This window comes from Cryptococcus neoformans, chromosome 4 (genome assembly GCF_000149385.1).
Source record: "Cryptococcus neoformans var. neoformans B-3501A chromosome 4, whole genome shotgun sequence".
Classification (NCBI taxonomy): domain Eukaryota; kingdom Fungi; phylum Basidiomycota; class Tremellomycetes; order Tremellales; family Cryptococcaceae; genus Cryptococcus; species Cryptococcus deneoformans.
Window position 1 is genome coordinate 1,167,242 of NC_009180.1, and position 16,715 is coordinate 1,183,956.

Below are 16,715 nucleotides of genomic sequence, written 5' to 3' on the forward strand. Positions count from 1 at the left end.
GCCTTCGGGGAAGATCCAAAGCGATATCTACGCGACGTGAGCGATAATGCTATGGGCAAAAGTAATGACTTGCCCTCTTTCGCTTCATTTCTTCACCAGCATGTTGAAGAGAGGCAATGGCCGACTTGTTGTTTGAACGATTGATGAAGACGGTGCCGGACATCATCACTGCGAAGGGCGGAGGGTCAGATTACCACGAGACATCATCATGTCGAACGGGACAACATACTAAACCATCCAAGCCCTGGGATCCACTGAATGGACTTTTTAGCCATGATGGCGGCATGTTTGGGGAAGATCCTTCCCAAGTAAAGAATGTCGACGAAGCTGTTCCAAGTTCAACCCCAATGGATGCGCGACACGACAAGGAGGTACACACCTCTGATGATTGCCGACCATGACCATACTCCTACCCTTTTCATTCGCCTTTCCACCACCGTGCTCTCCACTAAGCTCCCAGAGATACTGCTCGCCTTCGACCTGGAATTTCCATCCGAGTATCGTGCCTGCAATACAATAGAAGGTGCGGGCTACGAAGTAGTTTGTGTTGAGTCTGCGGCCTGTGAGTGAGCATACTATGGCGATGAGGACTGCGAGAAAGGAGGTGGAAATGAGGAGTATGGTGTAGAGGGCGAGGTTGAGGTAGTAGATAACCTTCCACATGGCGGATGGACATTCATAGTGAGAGATTTCACTCTTCTTTTCTATACTCCATCCGGTCGGGTGTAGCAAGCTGGTTACGTAACGTACTCACTTACATAACCCCTCCTCGTCACCGTTCTCCCCTTGTGTCGGCACTCACTGCTATTGGGTCAATATTTATACTGCATCTTTACTCCAGCCATACTTCTCGACGGAGACCATTCTGCCAGCCATGGCGACGAATTACCCCTCTCTCTTCCGTGCGTCACCTTCCAGTCACAGCGTTCACCCAACTGACATACCACAGGCTCGGAGGAGATGTCCCTTGTACAGCTGTACATCCCGTCAGAAGTAGCACATGACACTATCTCAGAGCTGGCAGAGATGAGCAATTTCCAGTTCAAGGATGTACGTATGAACTCACATGAAAGGATGCATAGCCTGACTCGTCACAGCTCAACCCTTCGTTGACTTCCTTCCAACGACCTTTTACTCCACGTCTACGTCGTCTCGCCGAGATGGCTCGACGTCTTCGTTTCTTCCGCTCGCAAATCACATCTCTCTCCCCTCCGCTTGGAGTACCACCTCTTGCAGCTGTCCCGCCGTTCACTACCGTAGGCCCGCGTGCTCAGAACGCGTACGATGAACTGGAGGAGAAGCTCAAGGAACACGAGAGGAGGCTGAACGAAATGAACAAGAGTTGGGAAGAATTAGGTAGGAGGAAGAGCGAACTGGAGGAGAACAAGTGTGTCTTGAAGGAAACCGCTGGGTTCTTTGACGAGGTAAGTGCTCATTTGTTCAATCGGATGGGATAAGCGGCTAAACCGCTTAATAAGGCCGGCCATCGCCATACCGAGATTCGAACGTCAATGGAGGACAGCAGCGACGCCGCTCCTCTGCTTGAGCATGCTGCCGAGTATGGAACACTCCCAGGTGAGAGTGGCTTGTCCGGTTTTGACCTCGAGTTTGTCGCCGGTACTATTGATCGTGCCCGAATGCCCACATTTGAGCGTATTCTCTGGCGAGTCTTGAGGGGTAACCTCTACATGAACTACTCTGAAATTGAGGAGCCCTTTGTCGATACTGTCTCTGGGAAGGAGACTTTCAAGGATGTTTTCATCATTTTCGCTCATGGTCAAGAGCTTCTCGCCAAGATTCGCAAGGTCGCCGAATCCATGGGTGGCACGCTCTACAACATTGATTCCGCTACCGACAAGCGATCCGACGCTCTGCGCCAAGTCTCTGCGCGCCTTGAAGATGTTGATAATGTCCTGTACAATATGGGTCAAACCCGTCGTGTAGAGCTCAGCAAAATCGCTGAATCCCTCGAGGCGTGGACTGACGCTGTCATGCGCGAAGAGGAAATCTACAAGACGCTCAACTTGTTGAGCTATGACCAAGGTCGAAAGACCCTTGTCGCTGAAGGCTGGTGTCCTTCTCGAGACATCACCGCTATCCAGCTCGGTTTGCGTCGTGCGATGGATACTGCTGGTACTTCTGTGCCTGCCATCCTCTCAGAGCTCCGTACCCACCAGACTCCTCCCACGTTCCACAGGACCAACAAGTTTACTGAAGGTTTCCAGACTCTAATCGACTCTTATGGTATTGCCACATACCAAGAAGTTAATCCCGGTTTGTATGCTGTCATTACATTCCCATTCTTGTTTGCAGTCATGTTTGGTGATATTGGTCACGGTATTTTGATGTTCTTGACTGCTGCGGCGATGATCTTTTGGGAGAGGCAGATTGCGAAAAATGGTGTCAATGAGAATGTTGAGACATTTTTCTTGTACGTTTTGTATTTCATTTCAGCATCTTTTGTGTTTAAATCTGACACACAAGACATTTATTTAGCGGTCGATACCTAATCGTTCTCATGGGCATCTTTTCTGTCTTTACCGGTTTCATGTACAACGACATCTTTTCCAAGACGCTTCACCTGTGGCAATCTGGATGGGAATGGCCTTCCAATTCTACAGGACTTATCGAGGCAGAGCCAACGGGAAACATTTATCCCTTTGGCATGGACCCCATGTGGCACGGTTCGGATAATGCCTTGATCTTTAACAATTCTTACAAGATGAAAATGTCAATCATCCTTGGTGTCATCCATGTAAGTTTCCTTTTCTATACGCGTCACTGGGAACGGGGTACACACTGACAAATCTCGTACTTTTGTCTAGATGACTTTTGCAATCTGTCTCCAAGTGCCGAACCACATTCATTTCAAGAAACCGCTCAACATTTATGCCGAATTCATCCCTCAGATGCTCTTCTTCCACTCGATTTTTGGTTACCTCGTCGTTTGCATCATCTACAAGTGGTCTGTCGACTGGTCTCAATCTGTCACTAGCCCGCCGGGATTGCTCAACATGTTGATTTACATGTTCCTTTCCCCGGGGACTATCGAGCCTGGGACTCAGCTATACGCTGGGCAAGGCTTCATCCAGGTCGTCCTCCTCCTCATCGCCCTTGTCTGTGTTCCGTGGATGCTTGCGCTGAAGCCATATATGCTCTGGAAGGAGCACCAACGTATCGTCGCTCAGGGCTATCAAGGGTTGCAGGGACAGGATAATGGGGGGATGCACGGAAGGGACTCTATTGGTGCAGAAAGCCGGGCGGAGGAAGAGGAGGAAGTTGGTATGGCTGTAGCAGAGAGTTCTGACGAGGAACATGTGAGTAAATGAATGTTGGGATTTGAGCTTTAGTTTTGAGCTAATCAATGTCATTTATGTGATTCAGCCATTTGAGATGGGAGATATTATTGTGCATCAGGTCATTCATACGATCGAGTTTTGTCTTGGTTGTATCTCGAACACGTAAGTGTTTATCGTTTTGCATTTCAATGTCGAGTCTTCGAGTTTATAATCGCCGTCATAGTGCTTCCTACCTCCGACTCTGGGCGCTTTCCCTTGCCCACGCACAACTGTCAGAGGTGCTTTGGTCCATGACCCTGCAACTTGCGTTTGACTTTAACGGCGGGCTGATTTCCCGCGCCGTCTTCTTGTTCGTCATGTTTGCGGTGTGGTTTGGGGGTACGGTCGGTATCTTGTGTGTCATGGAAGGTTTGTCCGCGTTTTTGCACGCTTTGAGGTTGCACTGGGTCGAAGCGAATGGAAAGCATTACATGGCTGGAGGCTATGTGAGTATCTGTTCTTTTTGTGTTGTTGTTGTTGTCATCAAGAGATTGCAAGTGACTGATGGTTTTGGATGCAGCCGTTTACCCCGCTCAGCTTTGCTACTATCGGTCAAGAGGAGGATATTTAGGATTGTTTATGAAGGTGTTTGGAGGTGGAATACGAAGGTGTTTGGAGGTGGAATACGAAGGTGTTTGGAGGTGGAATACGAAGGTGTTTGGAGGTGGAATGCGAATGAATCAAGTGTTTGGAACGTGTATCGAGATAGTAATGGTTGCTGAACTGCGATACATCAAGCCAGTGTTCTAGTCGTTGAGCTACAGCAAGATTCCTCTGTGTAGTAGATTATTGACGAAAAAGGGGGTTTCGCGGGCGGCGAGTGACGGGCGCCGAGGATTTCATGACAGATGGCTGATGATTGGTGATGATGACGGGTGGTGACTGATATTGAAGTGTTGGTGCCGGAAAAGACGCGTCGTCTCGTTCCTGAGCGAGGCTGAGACAGGGTCCCTGCGCCGTCCGTTCGAATGTCGAATGTATCGCTGCGAATGGGACGCATATTACTATACCTTATCTAGGGATAGCTGACCCAGTGCGTACGCTATGGACAGAAGAGCAGGGAGGAAAGACAAAGAGACAAGGAACGGGTACGAGCCCGAGTTGAATTAAATAGCAGGGTGCGGGGATTAAGCTTCCATGTTCCCTGCGCATGTTCCTGGGTTGTTGTGGGATGAAGACGCGTCTCTCCTTGAACAGCACATAATATCCATCGCCGCCGCTGCACCGTCACCAACCGCCTCTTCACACCCTCCTCCCTCGACCGGCGTGCCTACTCTCTGCTCCCTCCGCGCACGCCTGTTGCACACCCACCCTCCTGAGCCCGCGTGCCGGCGTGAAACACGTGGGGCTCGCGTACTAGGCTGTTTGTTTGTTCGCAGACGCCCAGCGACGCACGCGCCTTGTCCGTGTCCCGCATTCTTTCGCAGCTCCCTCCCCCGCCGATGTCTCCCCCCGCGGCGCTCGCAGACAGGAGGGCCCACAGACTCGCCCCGGCAACCAAAAAGGTACGCCGCCCCCGTCACCCGCACGTGCTCACACCCCACAGCCCAGGATGCCGCTCACCACAGAACCCAGCCTCAACGCCCGCGGCACAGCGGCCCACGACCGGACGGACGGCAGGCGCAGGGCGAAGCAGGTCCGCGACGACACGCCCACCGCCCCCGCCCAGGCCCACAGACACAGCGCAGCGAGCCACGCCCACAGACGGCAGAGGTCCTCCATCGCGCTGCCTTCTGGCGCGGTGTCGCAGGCGCCGGTAAGGCCGTCCGTCGTGGGTGTCTATGGAGACCAGCCTGAACAGACCGCCACGACTCCTCCAACGCCCATGCTGGAAAAATCCCCTATTCCGCAAGAGGACGAGCAGGAGCAAGGTAAAGGACACGACGGGGAGTATGAACACGTCGCTGCGCGACTATCCGCCTTCTCCTTTGCGTCCAAGCCTGCAGCAGGGCCGTTTCCGCCCCAACGTCGTCAGCCAGCCAGGCTGGGCTCCCAGTCCATATTAGGACATGAACTTGTGTCCTCGCCTCTTTCGTCCCCAACATCTCCACGCCGCTTCTCAAACACCTCTTCGAGACCACCCAGTCTCCTACTGGCTCGTCCACCTTCCAATGCACTCTCCCCTCCCAGATCAGCCGCTGGTCCTTCATCACCTCCTGCGCAAACAAAGAAGAAGCGACACTCCCACACCCGCTCAAATTCCATCTCTTTACCAAACATCAAACTCCAAAATGCTGCCTCCCGTCCCAGCTCTTTCAACGTTCTCCACTCTCCATCCGTTGGCTCTCCCGTCTCTCCCACCTCGCCCCATGGTGAATCAAAACCATCGAGACTGGCAGGGCTAAACAGCCAAAGACTCAAGTTTGAACCATCGGGCCGGGGCGCAGAGGCTGAAAAAGAGAAGGAAGAGTCCAGACGTCGAGCTTTGGAAAAGCTTACCGGGTCTGAATCGCGATCAACATCTCCGTTCGTCGAGTCGCCGGTAGCAGAAATTAGTCTTCCTGATTTGGATGACGAAGATTCTTCGTCTGTGGCCTCATCCAACCGTCCGCTTTCGGGTGCTTTCGGCCAACCCACATTTTCATGGTCCAATCAACCGTCCTTCTCGTTTCTCCCCTTGCCATTAGGATCGTCTTCCCCCTCGCCACTCTCCGCATCACCCTTCTCTGGGGCCTCGCCGGCCGATGGGCAGTCAGCCGACACGCCGGAAAGGTGTTCAGGCCAATCTTTCGGCCTTCCCCACGGTTCCTTATCGATGTCCGGTCCTAAAGAAGACCCGCTGGATTACGGGATGGAAGTCAACGATGCGAGCATAGGGAAGAGGCCGACGATGAATAGGCAATTGAGTGCTTTGCAAGAAGTTGACGAGTCGGAAGAAGACGAAGAGAAAATGCTGGGAAACGTACAGGAAGAAGCGGAGGAAGAGGATACAGCTGCACCTGTCGTGCCGACCATTCCTCCCGAGAATGCTCCACAAGACCCCGAATCTGCGGTATCCCCTTCAGGCCTGAGGGAGCTTCGTCTGTCTTCAAGTATATCCTCCCCGCGTCATTACAAAACTCCGTCCTCATCGGACAGATACTCCTTTCCCCAATCACTTACTTCCCCTCCACCTTCAGCTGGAAGCATAGGCTCATCCTCACCGACGAAAAGTTATGGTACGATAGGTCGAGGCCGCCCTAACCGATCTAACAGCGACGCTGGCATGTCCAACCACCGTGGCCCAACACCGAAAAGAACCACGTCAAACGCGGGCTCTAGAGGGTCAATTTCATATAAAAAAGATGCCTCGTCTTCCGGCAGCAAGGAACTCGGAGAGCTTATCGCTAGCCCGTCCCTAACCTCAGGCTCGACAGTCTCAGGGGGGAACAACTCTTCTATAAAGGGAATATGGGCAAATACAGTCACTCGGGGGATGAGGCCCTGTCCCAGAGTGCGCCTGACAGGAGATGCTGGCTCTGGGAGAGTTTTGACCGAGGTTAACGAGATGGAAGAGGAAGGTTCTTTAGAGAGGCGTCGTTCCGCTTCTGCGCGTATCGATCTTGCGCGCTCCTCCATTGAGAGTGGCCGTCCTAGCTCTGAACTTTCTCGAGACTCTCTAGACCGCTCATATTGGAGCGATGTTCAGCTTGATATGGAGCGTGAAAACGAAAGTCTGAGGGATGAGTTGGGTTTTTGGAAAGAAAAGTGTCGTACGTTGGAAGAAAGGCTAGATAGTGAAAGAAAAGAGAGCGTCGTGCTTAGAGAACGTGTCAGAAAGTGTGAGTCTTTTTTATTTTTAAAATCGATTTTTGAAAGACAAAAGAGATGGATTCCCGACTGACGGTGAAAACTTAGTGGGCGATCGTCTCTCAAGCATTTCTTCTCTTCCCACCGAGAGATCCGACATTTATTCCCAGTCTCAACAAGCAGCGGAATCTCGGTTAATAGCACAAATGAGGGAGCAGTTGTTCACTCTTACTGGAAAGCTGCAGCAAGAGCACCGGGCAAAAGAGATGGCATTGGTCAAGCTGAACGATTTGCGTGGCCACGTAGCAGCCCAAGGTCATCATCAGCTTACAGGACGCACGGAGCAAGATGAGGATTCCGGTGATGAGATTCTCTTATCCAGATCAGCGACCTCACGGGAGACTACGCCGAGTCTGACCCCTCCTCAAACCGACCTTCCTACGTCCCCCGCTCTTGCCTCCCCCAAGCCCTTTACCATCGACAAGGTTGACGATTCCGAATCGTCTATTTCCAAACGCTTTACCCCCGATTTCACTCGTCTCAAGTCTTGGGGATTCCCCGCCACACCTCCTACTGGAAGTGACAACGTTCCTGATAGCAAGGAGAAGAAGCGCGAATCCTTTTTTGGTTTATCGAATCCCCTCAGGAGAGCGTCATCAGACGATGGACCGAGAATTAGCGAGGGGATCGATTTGCCGCCTTTTGTGGTTGACGAAAATACCCCAGGTGTCTTTCCAGCTTTGGTGGCTGGAGACCTTCCTACTCTTGGTGGTGGTGTCAATGTCAGAGCGGTGTCGGACCCTACCAGCTTGCAAAGCTATGGCAGGGATACCTTATCAGATCTACCCGGTATCGGGCCCGCACAGTTTAGAATACCCACCATCACCGTCAATGATGGTGGTGCGTTTCGTGCGGCTGGGGTAATGTGCAGCGGAATACTTGATTTCAGAAAGGGGTGCAGATGCTGTGTGGGAGATGTTGTCGAAGTGTAAAAATGTGAGCGTGGAATAGCGTATTTGTGAATAAATAGTATAATAATTTCAGAGAGGGGTAAAAGAACCCATACATCATGGGACCAGGATGCTAGACGGACGATAGGTGATTAGAGCAGACAAAAATCATCTTGTTGATAATATAATACATTACAGAGCCTATCCATTTTATATCTGCATCTCTATCTATGTACAGTTGGTCTGCCTAGGACAGGGCTTACATAATAAATTGAACCATATGGGAGTTTACACAAGTGCCTACCGCTTCTTGTAAACACAAGCTCTCAAGATTTCTTCCCCCTTGCGTACCCTTTCCTCCCATCCTTCCTGACCTTTGACAGGTCCCAGAGGGACTTCAGAGTTCTTTGTGAAACGGAAAAGAGTAAAGTGTGTCGATGGCTGAGACTCCTCCTCAAGCTCGAAACCAAACGATTCAACGGTGGAAACAAAAGCTTCTGTGGAAGTGAACCGAGAGGTCACTTCAGCCACATGGAAAGTACCTCTGTAGCAAATAATTAAATTGTTGTCCCTGCAAGGAGATCTGAAGAAAATACACTTACCCCTGCTTCAGAATCCTACAGGCCTCGCTGATGCCTCCAACCCAGTTGGTCCCCATCAAACTCAGGCAACAAACTACGGCATCCACGATCTCAGATGATGCCACATCCCTCTTCCTGCTACCCTTCTTCTTGTTCTTCCTCTTCCCCTTTCCTTCGCTCTCCTCAGTAGCAGAAACACCGTAGTCCAATCCACCAGGTCGGCCAGGCAAAGGAACCTTTTCCAAAAAATCTGCTTCAACTACCCATCCGCCGGCCGCATTGCTTTCTGTTGTCTCAGCTCCAAGAACGCCATTGTCCCCCACCAAGTCAAAACTCATTACAATTTTCCCTTGAGGTACAAGAGCTCGTGCCAAGCCAGCATCACCACAGCCTAAATCGGCAATGACAGTGCCAGACGGAAGAGAAGAGAGGAGGTTGATCATGTGAGGGAGAGGAGGGGAGGGCCAGGCTGAAGTGAGAAGACGATGTGTCTGGTGGTACTGCAAATAAAATTAGCTTTGAAACAGACGATGCCGTATATCAGACTGACATCGGCAAATATCTTGGGATCTTTTCTCATCATTGCCAAAGCTTCAGTGGAAGGCGTTGAGTACAGTTGTTCGTTGATCCATCTATCATGCAAGGTACGTTAGCCTGGCACTGTAGAACAAGTTGGCAGGGTACCCGCCTGAACCTGGCGCCTTCCAGCTTGGCCTGCATATCCTTTTGCATCTCCGTAAGGTTTCCCTCCCCACCGACCTTGAGCTTGGTGCCCTTTGATGGAGGAGGTATCGGGATGGGCAGCTGGACAGGCTCCAGTTTGAAGCCCGGAGTGATCTTGTTAGCCTTTGATTTCTTGGAGGGAGGTGTATCTGTCTGATTCTGTTTTGCGGCTTGGTTCAGCTTGGCTTGGTCCGACTTGGGCGTGGGCTTGGGCTTGGGCTTGTCGCCTTTTGCTCTGGGTGTGCTGTGCACTATCTCCTCGTCGTTGACCTGTCTGCTCTTGTTTTTCTTATTCCTTTTCTTCCCGACTACGCCCATGCTTTCTTTTCCTTCTTCCTTTCCAATCGCCTCTCCTCCCTCAAACTTTCTCATGAGTTTCTCAAAGTTGGCATCAGCCTGCTTTACTTGCTGGGCCTGCCCTAAACCGGCGTTCGCGTCTGAATGCTTGCGCTTGTTGGTCTTTTTGCCTCCCTTGCCTGCTGAAGCGAGTGTGGGAGAAATTTTGGATACTCCTGATTCGAATGCTGAGGGGAACAAGGACATTGCCACGATAGCTTTCAGTGTGCTGTATATCGAGAAAGTCAAGTATACTGCGAAAAGTTGCCGAAAGAGATGATGAGCCTCCACCTCCGTGAAATTTGGTCCCGCTCTTCATACGCCCGCCTTCGACGGATCCTTCGTTTGTTCGCTTACTCCGACGTTTTCCTCTTGCATCCTTCGTTCATTTTCAATCGTCCATATCCCAGGAGCAAAAATAAGCAGCGCACGAGAGTAACTATGGGTAGGCACAGCTCCACTGTTTGTATTGCTCAACGTCAGTGCTGACTTCTTCTCTGAATGCAGATTACCAAGTAAGCAGCAGCTGTCTGTTTTCCTTATCAATAAAACGTACTGACCCGTTTGCAGAATCGAGCAGGTGCAAACAAGGGTAGTGGTGGTGTCGGTGAGTGTTGTGCATTCGTCAAAATGCGAAGCGTTATTGATGTATTTCTCTGTAGCTGGTGCATCCGAGACAGCAGTGGACAGGAGAGAACGTCTTCGAAAACTTGCTTTGGAGACTATTGACTTGGCCAAAGATCCCTATATCCTTAGGTCAGTGCTTGTGCTTGTTACGATGTCAAATTATTGTTTTCTGACATTCTGTCATTCATAGGACCCATCTCGGTACATTAGAATGCCGTCTTTGTCTCACTCTTCACGTCAACGAGGGTTCTTACCTTGCCCACACTCAAGGAAAGAAACATCAAACAAACCTTGCTAGGCGTGCAGCCAAGGACAACAAGGATCAGACATTAATGATCCAAGCTCCCACAGCCGCGCAACAAGTGAAGAAGAAAGTGTTTGTTAAGATTGGAAGACCTGGTAAGTCGGTTTCGACGTCCAATCTTGCCTCTCAGGAGTCTGATTCACGGCCCAGGATACAAAATCATCAAAATTCGAGAGCCTGTCAGTCAAAGGATGGGTTTATTATTCACTGTGTCTTTACCTGAGATAAAAGCGGGAGAGAGGCCAAGAAGGAGGTTCATGTCTGCTTTTGAACAACGGCGAGAGATTCCCAATAAAGCTTTCCAGTACTTAGTTGTGAGTTCTACTCAATCGGACATTTCTTCCGCCCTACTAAACTATAGGTTGTAGTTGGCAGCCGAGCCATACGAGACCATAGCATTTGCCATCCCCTCAAAAGAGATGGTTGACGTTGATGAAGACCCGGAGTCGACATGGGAGCACTGGGATGCCGACGAGAAGGTTTACAGTTGTCAATTCTTGTATAAATAAATGCTGGGATATGATTGTCATATTGTATGATTATTATGCAGCATCCGCTTGACTTGACTAGGGGATGTGAGTAAGGCGGTACGCAAGTTTCATGATGGAAACGTCAAGAAATCTGAAAGGACCATGCTGAAACGAATATTTAATGCACTGATGCATGGGGCGACAAAATACAGTTGGACAGTGACTATGGAACTTCTACTACCACAATTGCTAAACACTCATTATCGTTTCGATATTATTTATTATTTTTTCTTAATGGTGTCTAACCAAGCCACTGGCCGTTGTTGAGGTGCAAGAAATGGCCAGTCATAGCATTTGCGTCAGATGAAGCAAGGAATACTGAGAAATATCAGATCCGTTCGCATAGCGCAGTTCAACAACGTCAAACTCACCGTATGCCGGACCCATCTCAGCGGGCATAGAAGCTCGACCGTGTAAGGGAGGGCCGCCGACAGACCATCCCTCCATGTTGTCAGGAGGCCTAGAAGCTGGCTGCAAAGGAGTATAAACGGGGCCAGGGCAGACACCGTTTACCCGGATACCCTGGGGGGCGAGTTGCACAGCCAATGACCTGGTATAGGAGACGATGGCTCCCTTGGTGGAAGCATAATCGACCATAGCAACTGATCCTTTGAAGGCGGTAACAGAAGAGGTGTTGATGATCGTTGATCCTCGCTTGAGATGAGGAACTGCGGCTTTAGTGAGGGCAAACATGGCAAGAATGTTGCTTCTGAATGTGCTTTCCACGTTTTCAAGCTATTGAAATATCCAGTCAGCTTAGCAAACCAAGAGACGGGCCTAAATCTACCTCGATTTCTGCGATGGACTGGGACATGATTTGCTTACTGGCATTGTTCACCAGGATATCCAGCTTGCCAAATTTGTCCATGTGCTGCTTGACGACATCTGCTGCGAGGTCGGCCTGCATAAGGTCATGAGCGATTGTAAGACATTGCTGTCCGTCTTGTTCGATAGCCTTTTTAACTCGCTGGGCACTACGCACGGTATGCGTAAGCTAGGAAATCTAAATAAGGCTTATGAACTTCTTAACGTACTCTTGTTCCTCCTCAGGAAGGTATACGATGGTTACATCTGCACCTTCGCGGGCGAACATTTGGGCTGCAGCTCTGCCAATACCAGAATCGCCACCAGTAACGATGGCCTTCTTGCCCTTCAGCTTCCCACTTCCAGTGTATTCCTTCAAGTATGGTTTGCCGTCATCGTCCCAGGTTTCCAGTTTGGTAAACTCCGCAAGAGGATCCATGTCCACATCCTTGCCTGGAAGACTCTGGTGCTGGGCTTTGATATCGGTAAGCTCCTGCGAGGCGATCAATTGGTACCCTGTAGACTGGGACTGGAAAAACTGACGGGGTAAGCGGTGATGATTTTAGGCTGATCGTCTCCCATTGTAAGTGGTGTTGTTCTGAAATGTCTTGTGGTGAGGATAGGGCGGATGAGACGGGAAGTCTTTGTGAGCTTTGTGAATAGCGGCGGTCTTAGAAGCATGGCGATGGATAATATGCAGCACGAATTATATACCGCTCTGGGAAGAGAAAGTTATAAGTATAGAGACGGGGCTGACGTCAGTGGAGTCAGAGAGTGGAGGCAAAGGATGACTTCAGGCCGATTCAACAAGTGCGGTCCCCCCCCTCGCAAGGAGATGTCATTTTCTCGTTTCCATTAATTACTTTATAGCCCATACCGTCATTACCACCATACGTACGCAATCCAAGAAACAAAAGGGAAAAGCATCATATTATATGTACACCGAACCCATATGATGTAGTAGTAGTATAATAATAGGAAAAATAAACAGCTCATCACCACGGCGTCCTCCCCGCTCGTTCGTCGTATCCAGGTAACAAATGCGCCGCACTTGCAACCACATTTTCTGCTCGCTGGTTTCTTTTTCTCGCTTCTTGCACTTGCTTCTCCAATTCTCTACAATATCGTTAGCCACGTGCTCGACGGAAGGTATATGGAAGATACATACCTGACCTGTGCCTCCAGCTGCACAGCCCTCTCCTTTCCACCCTGCTTTTCCGTCTTAATCTTCTCCCCTGCGATCCGCAACCTATTTTCGTATTCTTTGACCCGCGCTTCCCACTTGCTCTCAGCCTGACCGTACCTCGTTTGGTACTCTGCCAGCCTTTCCTCCAAACTCGCCAACTGGTTCGACGCCGTTTGAGCTCGCTTTTCGGCCGCGATGGCCCGTTCTGTAAGGGATCGAACTTGGGAGGATGATCCAGAGGCAGTATCAGATTTGAGGGACGAGATCTGAGAATGAAGTTCGTTATTACGAGCTTGAACAGCCTGAAGTTCCCCTTCCTTGATGGCGAACTTGCTTCTCCATTCTCGCTTGGTTAGTTCGAGCTTCTTCACGGCGGCTTCAAATTGGTCCAGTGTACGCCATTTCTCCTCAAGCTGTCGTTTGAGGGACCTACAAGTTGTAAAATATCATTAGCACAATCATAAGATACAGAAATCAAAGGAACCCACGCCATGCGCTGATCCACTGACGCCTCAGTATCCTTTAGCTTCTTCTCAAACTCTGTTCTGACGCTCATCATCGATTTTAACCTCTGCAAAAGAGTATCCCTAAATAGAGCAAAGTTTGCTGGTGTCGTGTGGTGCTAATCACTGTCAGCCTGAACGCTCTCGCCAATATTACAAGTATTCTTACCTCCACCCCCAAGAATTTGTTAACATCTTTGAACACCCGAAGAAGCAGTTCACTTCTCTCCTGTCTTTGAGTCTCAGATTGTTTTTGCAACTGAAATCGCTCTTGCTGAGTTTCGGTGAGAAGAGGTTCAAGCTCTTCGATGCGTTCCCGTAACAGATTGGCTTCACGTTCATGTTGCTTGGCCGTCTATAATATATAGAATTAGCCTTTCCCGATCAATATCACGGCAAACATACTTTTAAGGTCTGATCAAGCTTGTCAGAAATGTTGAGTCTTCCTTGCCTTTCGGAAGACAGTTTATTCTCAATGTCACGTTGTTTGTCAAGCTATCAACTGGTTAACACGATCGTTGATGTCGGACTGTTGACATACCATGGTAGCAAGCTCGATATCCCGATCTCTGAGATTTTCATTTCTCTCCTCCAATTCTCTTTTGGCGATATCCAGCTCATCCTCACACCTCTGCAAGTCTCTCTTGACCCTGTCAATTTCAAGCTCCAATCCAAACCTATTGCTCGTGTGCTCGTCCCCAAGCTTACGGCGCTCGTCCTCAAGGTCGTGCAGCTTTCGTTCAACTTGAGAGAGGTCGCGGTCACGAAGATCTATTCTTTCGCGAGCAGCATCAAGCTCGAATTGAAGACGTGAGGCTTGGGTTTCCTTCTCAGAGAGGGCTTGACGAAGACGTGAATTTTCAGTATCCAGTTCGCGCTTAATACCCTCCCTATCAGATCTCCGCTCTTCCCTCTCTTGACCAAGACGAGTAAGCGCCTCTTCTTTCTCTTCTTGTATTTTTCGTCGAGCTTCTTTGAGAACATTGATCAGATCCTCGTAATGCGCCTTGGCGTTTTCAAACTCCTCATCTGCGCTACGCAAATCAGCGCTAAGATTGGCTTCCCTAGCTCGATGATCCTCCAGCGCTTCCTCCAACTCATACACTCTCTGCCCCAGCTCTTCAATCTCACGATTGGCATCCATCAACTCTGCGTCCTTTTCGACATTGTCACGTTCAATGTTTTTGAGCGTTTCTTCCAACCGGTCGTGAGTGATGGCTTTGGCAGCTTGGAGTTCTTGTATCTCTTCAAGTGCACCTGTGAGATGCTCTTCTCTCTCAAGGAGGGAATCTCTAATCTCCTTTATTTCTTGCTCCCTAGCGTCCAATGCCTGGTCTTGTTAGCATAGATTAAACTGTCCTTTTCTTCTACAACTTACATCCTTCAGCTCGTCAATTTGTGTCCTTGCCTCCAGTACTTCATCCCTCCATTCTTCCGCAACCTGTTGCAATTCTTTTTCGTGCTCTCGGACTTTTGCGTCCAGTTCCGCATTGAGTTCGTCAACTTCACGATCACGATTGTCGAGCTCGAGTTGCGCAGCGGCCACTTTATCTTGGAGTTCATTGAGACGCTATAAAAGGTTATTCGCAGCCTTTTGGATGTTAATCGCAACAACTCACTTCTTCAAGAAGCTCGGCGTCATCTTCAGTCATGACGCCTTTCTTTGCAATTGAAAGGTCGGCCTGCAGAGATGCGTTTTCCTACATTTTTCGTCAGAATTATCAACCTTTCTATAATCGTACGCACCTGTTCGAGCTCCTGCACTTTTTGAGCTAACCGCGCCTCTCTGCCTTTGCCGAGACCAACGCTTTCGCTTAGAGACTTTGCGTCCTTCAACTCTTCCCTCATTCTCTCTATTTCATCATGCGCTCTATCCGCTGCATCCCTAAACCTCTCCAGCTGTTCAATTTGATCCTCGTTAAGGGCTTTCTGATCCTCCAGCTCGGCCTCAAGTTCCTCCGTCCTCTTGCGCCATACGTCTTCGGACGCTTCTGCGTCTTCCAGCTTGCTTCGTAGCTCATTAATGCCATCTGCCCCCATCTCTTCCTGCAATATCTTTATTTCCTGTTCCGCCGCCTTTCTTCTCTCCTTCTCCTGGCCCCACAACTTCTCAAACTCTCTCGCTTCCTGACTTTTCCCGCTTTCTCTGGCAGCAGCCGCCAAGTCTTTATCTTGCTGCATGACCAACTTCTTCAGCTTCTTCAACTCTTTCCCAAGGGTAAGGATTTCCAGCTTGAGTTTGACGTTTTCCTTGAGAGCACCTTCAATGTGTTCGGGAGCCATATTGGATAGACGTTCCTTAAGAAAGTGGTTCTCGAGTTGCAGGTTGAACACCTCTTTTTTAGTCTCTTCCAGTTGCTGAGGGCCCAATAATCAGCAGAGGGACATACAAGATGTTACTGACCTACCTTTTCCTGATCACGCAAAGTCATGGGCCCGTTGAGTTCTCCAGCCGCGACGCTATGCCTCCCATTCCTTGCACTTGTCCCGACCACATAGCCTCTTCCCTTGCCCGCTCCATACTCTTTTTTTGGACTTGCAAGGCTCAAAGCACTCAATATCGCCTCATCATCCGTATCTTCCTCTTTCCCGTACCTGGCTTCTAACGGACCCGATATGTCATCTGATTCAATGGAAGAATTTGAGGTTCGTCGATGTAAGACTCGTGGGCGACGTGGAGCCTGCGTATTTGACAGAGCTGATTGGGAAGATGATTTACGGACAGTAGGGGGGGGCGATACCGTGAGGAGAGCCCCGCGAGGTGGTGAGGAAGTGGAAATGGACTGAAAATGCGATGTTTCGGGAGAGCGACGTCGATTGGCTGTCATGCGTTCATGAGCTTCTTTCCAAGGACGACATCACATGCCCCATACCTTTGGAAGGAGGGTCAGATGATCCAATCTGTTGAACATAACCCTCCTCATCCGATTTGAAGCTTGACCCCAGTGATCCGAGAGATATGTCAGGGAGTGTCTGGCCGTTGGCCATGACAGTTGCGTCGCCCCCTGATGTTGCCGGTGAGGCCATGAGGGCCGCTAGTGTGTTGGACGGAGGCATAGCTGAGTGACGCTCTAATATGAAGATGCGTCTACGAGTGTTAATTT

The 16,715-nt window shown here is 49.9% G+C and overlaps 7 protein-coding genes across 7 annotated transcripts in view; 3 read left to right on the forward strand and 4 right to left on the reverse strand.

The window, feature by feature from the left end:
• CNBD4030 (hypothetical protein) overlaps positions 1-663 on the reverse strand; it is a gene marked incomplete at both ends in the record, with an annotated part of 2,931 nt that extends 2,268 nt beyond the window's left edge. The window contains 4 exons of the mRNA XM_770581.1: positions 1-27; positions 74-168; positions 230-327; positions 380-663. The exon at positions 1-27 is cut by the window's left edge and continues 70 nt beyond it. Coding sequence (XP_775674.1) covers positions 1-27; positions 74-168; positions 230-327; positions 380-663 — 504 coding nt within the window. The remainder of the gene's footprint in view (positions 28-73; positions 169-229; positions 328-379) is intronic.
• Positions 664-874: 211 nt separating this feature from the next.
• On the forward strand, positions 875-3,909 carry CNBD4040 (hypothetical protein; the record flags this gene model as incomplete). The annotated part of the gene is made up of 9 exons (XM_770582.1): positions 875-902; positions 950-1,050; positions 1,098-1,424; positions 1,479-2,431; positions 2,497-2,755; positions 2,826-3,317; positions 3,385-3,461; positions 3,523-3,784; positions 3,859-3,909. The coding sequence occupies 9 exons, from the start codon at positions 875-877 to the stop codon at positions 3,907-3,909; spliced, it is 2,550 nt and encodes an 849-aa protein (XP_775675.1).
• Positions 3,910-4,780: 871 nt separating this feature from the next.
• CNBD4050 (hypothetical protein) lies at positions 4,781-8,059 on the forward strand (the record flags this gene model as incomplete). The annotated part of the gene is made up of 3 exons (XM_770583.1): positions 4,781-4,843; positions 4,885-7,099; positions 7,137-8,059. 3 exons carry the CDS (start codon positions 4,781-4,783, stop codon positions 8,057-8,059), a joined length of 3,201 nt encoding a protein of 1,066 aa, XP_775676.1.
• Positions 8,060-8,317: 258 nt separating this feature from the next.
• CNBD4060 (hypothetical protein) lies at positions 8,318-9,864 on the reverse strand (the record flags this gene model as incomplete). Its single annotated transcript, XM_770584.1, has 4 exons — positions 8,318-8,561; positions 8,620-9,098; positions 9,149-9,230; positions 9,287-9,864. 4 exons carry the CDS (start codon positions 9,862-9,864, stop codon positions 8,318-8,320), a joined length of 1,383 nt encoding a protein of 460 aa, XP_775677.1.
• A 234-nt stretch (positions 9,865-10,098) lies between these two features.
• On the forward strand, positions 10,099-11,097 carry CNBD4070 (hypothetical protein; the record flags this gene model as incomplete). Its single annotated transcript, XM_770585.1, has 7 exons — positions 10,099-10,102; positions 10,165-10,172; positions 10,228-10,264; positions 10,320-10,413; positions 10,475-10,683; positions 10,739-10,902; positions 10,957-11,097. 7 exons carry the CDS (start codon positions 10,099-10,101, stop codon positions 11,095-11,097), a joined length of 657 nt encoding a protein of 218 aa, XP_775678.1.
• Positions 11,098-11,359: 262 nt separating this feature from the next.
• Positions 11,360-12,504, reverse strand: CNBD4080 (hypothetical protein; the record flags this gene model as incomplete). Its single annotated transcript, XM_770586.1, has 5 exons — positions 11,360-11,436; positions 11,490-11,853; positions 11,906-12,092; positions 12,153-12,415; positions 12,466-12,504. The coding sequence occupies 5 exons, from the start codon at positions 12,502-12,504 to the stop codon at positions 11,360-11,362; spliced, it is 930 nt and encodes a 309-aa protein (XP_775679.1).
• A 413-nt stretch (positions 12,505-12,917) lies between these two features.
• On the reverse strand, positions 12,918-16,668 carry CNBD4090 (hypothetical protein; the record flags this gene model as incomplete). The annotated part of the gene is made up of 11 exons (XM_770587.1): positions 12,918-13,038; positions 13,091-13,537; positions 13,597-13,730; positions 13,781-13,966; positions 14,017-14,106; positions 14,153-14,923; positions 14,990-15,181; positions 15,231-15,311; positions 15,358-15,969; positions 16,020-16,432; positions 16,485-16,668. 11 exons carry the CDS (start codon positions 16,666-16,668, stop codon positions 12,918-12,920), a joined length of 3,231 nt encoding a protein of 1,076 aa, XP_775680.1.
• Positions 16,669-16,715: the final 47 nt, after the last annotated feature.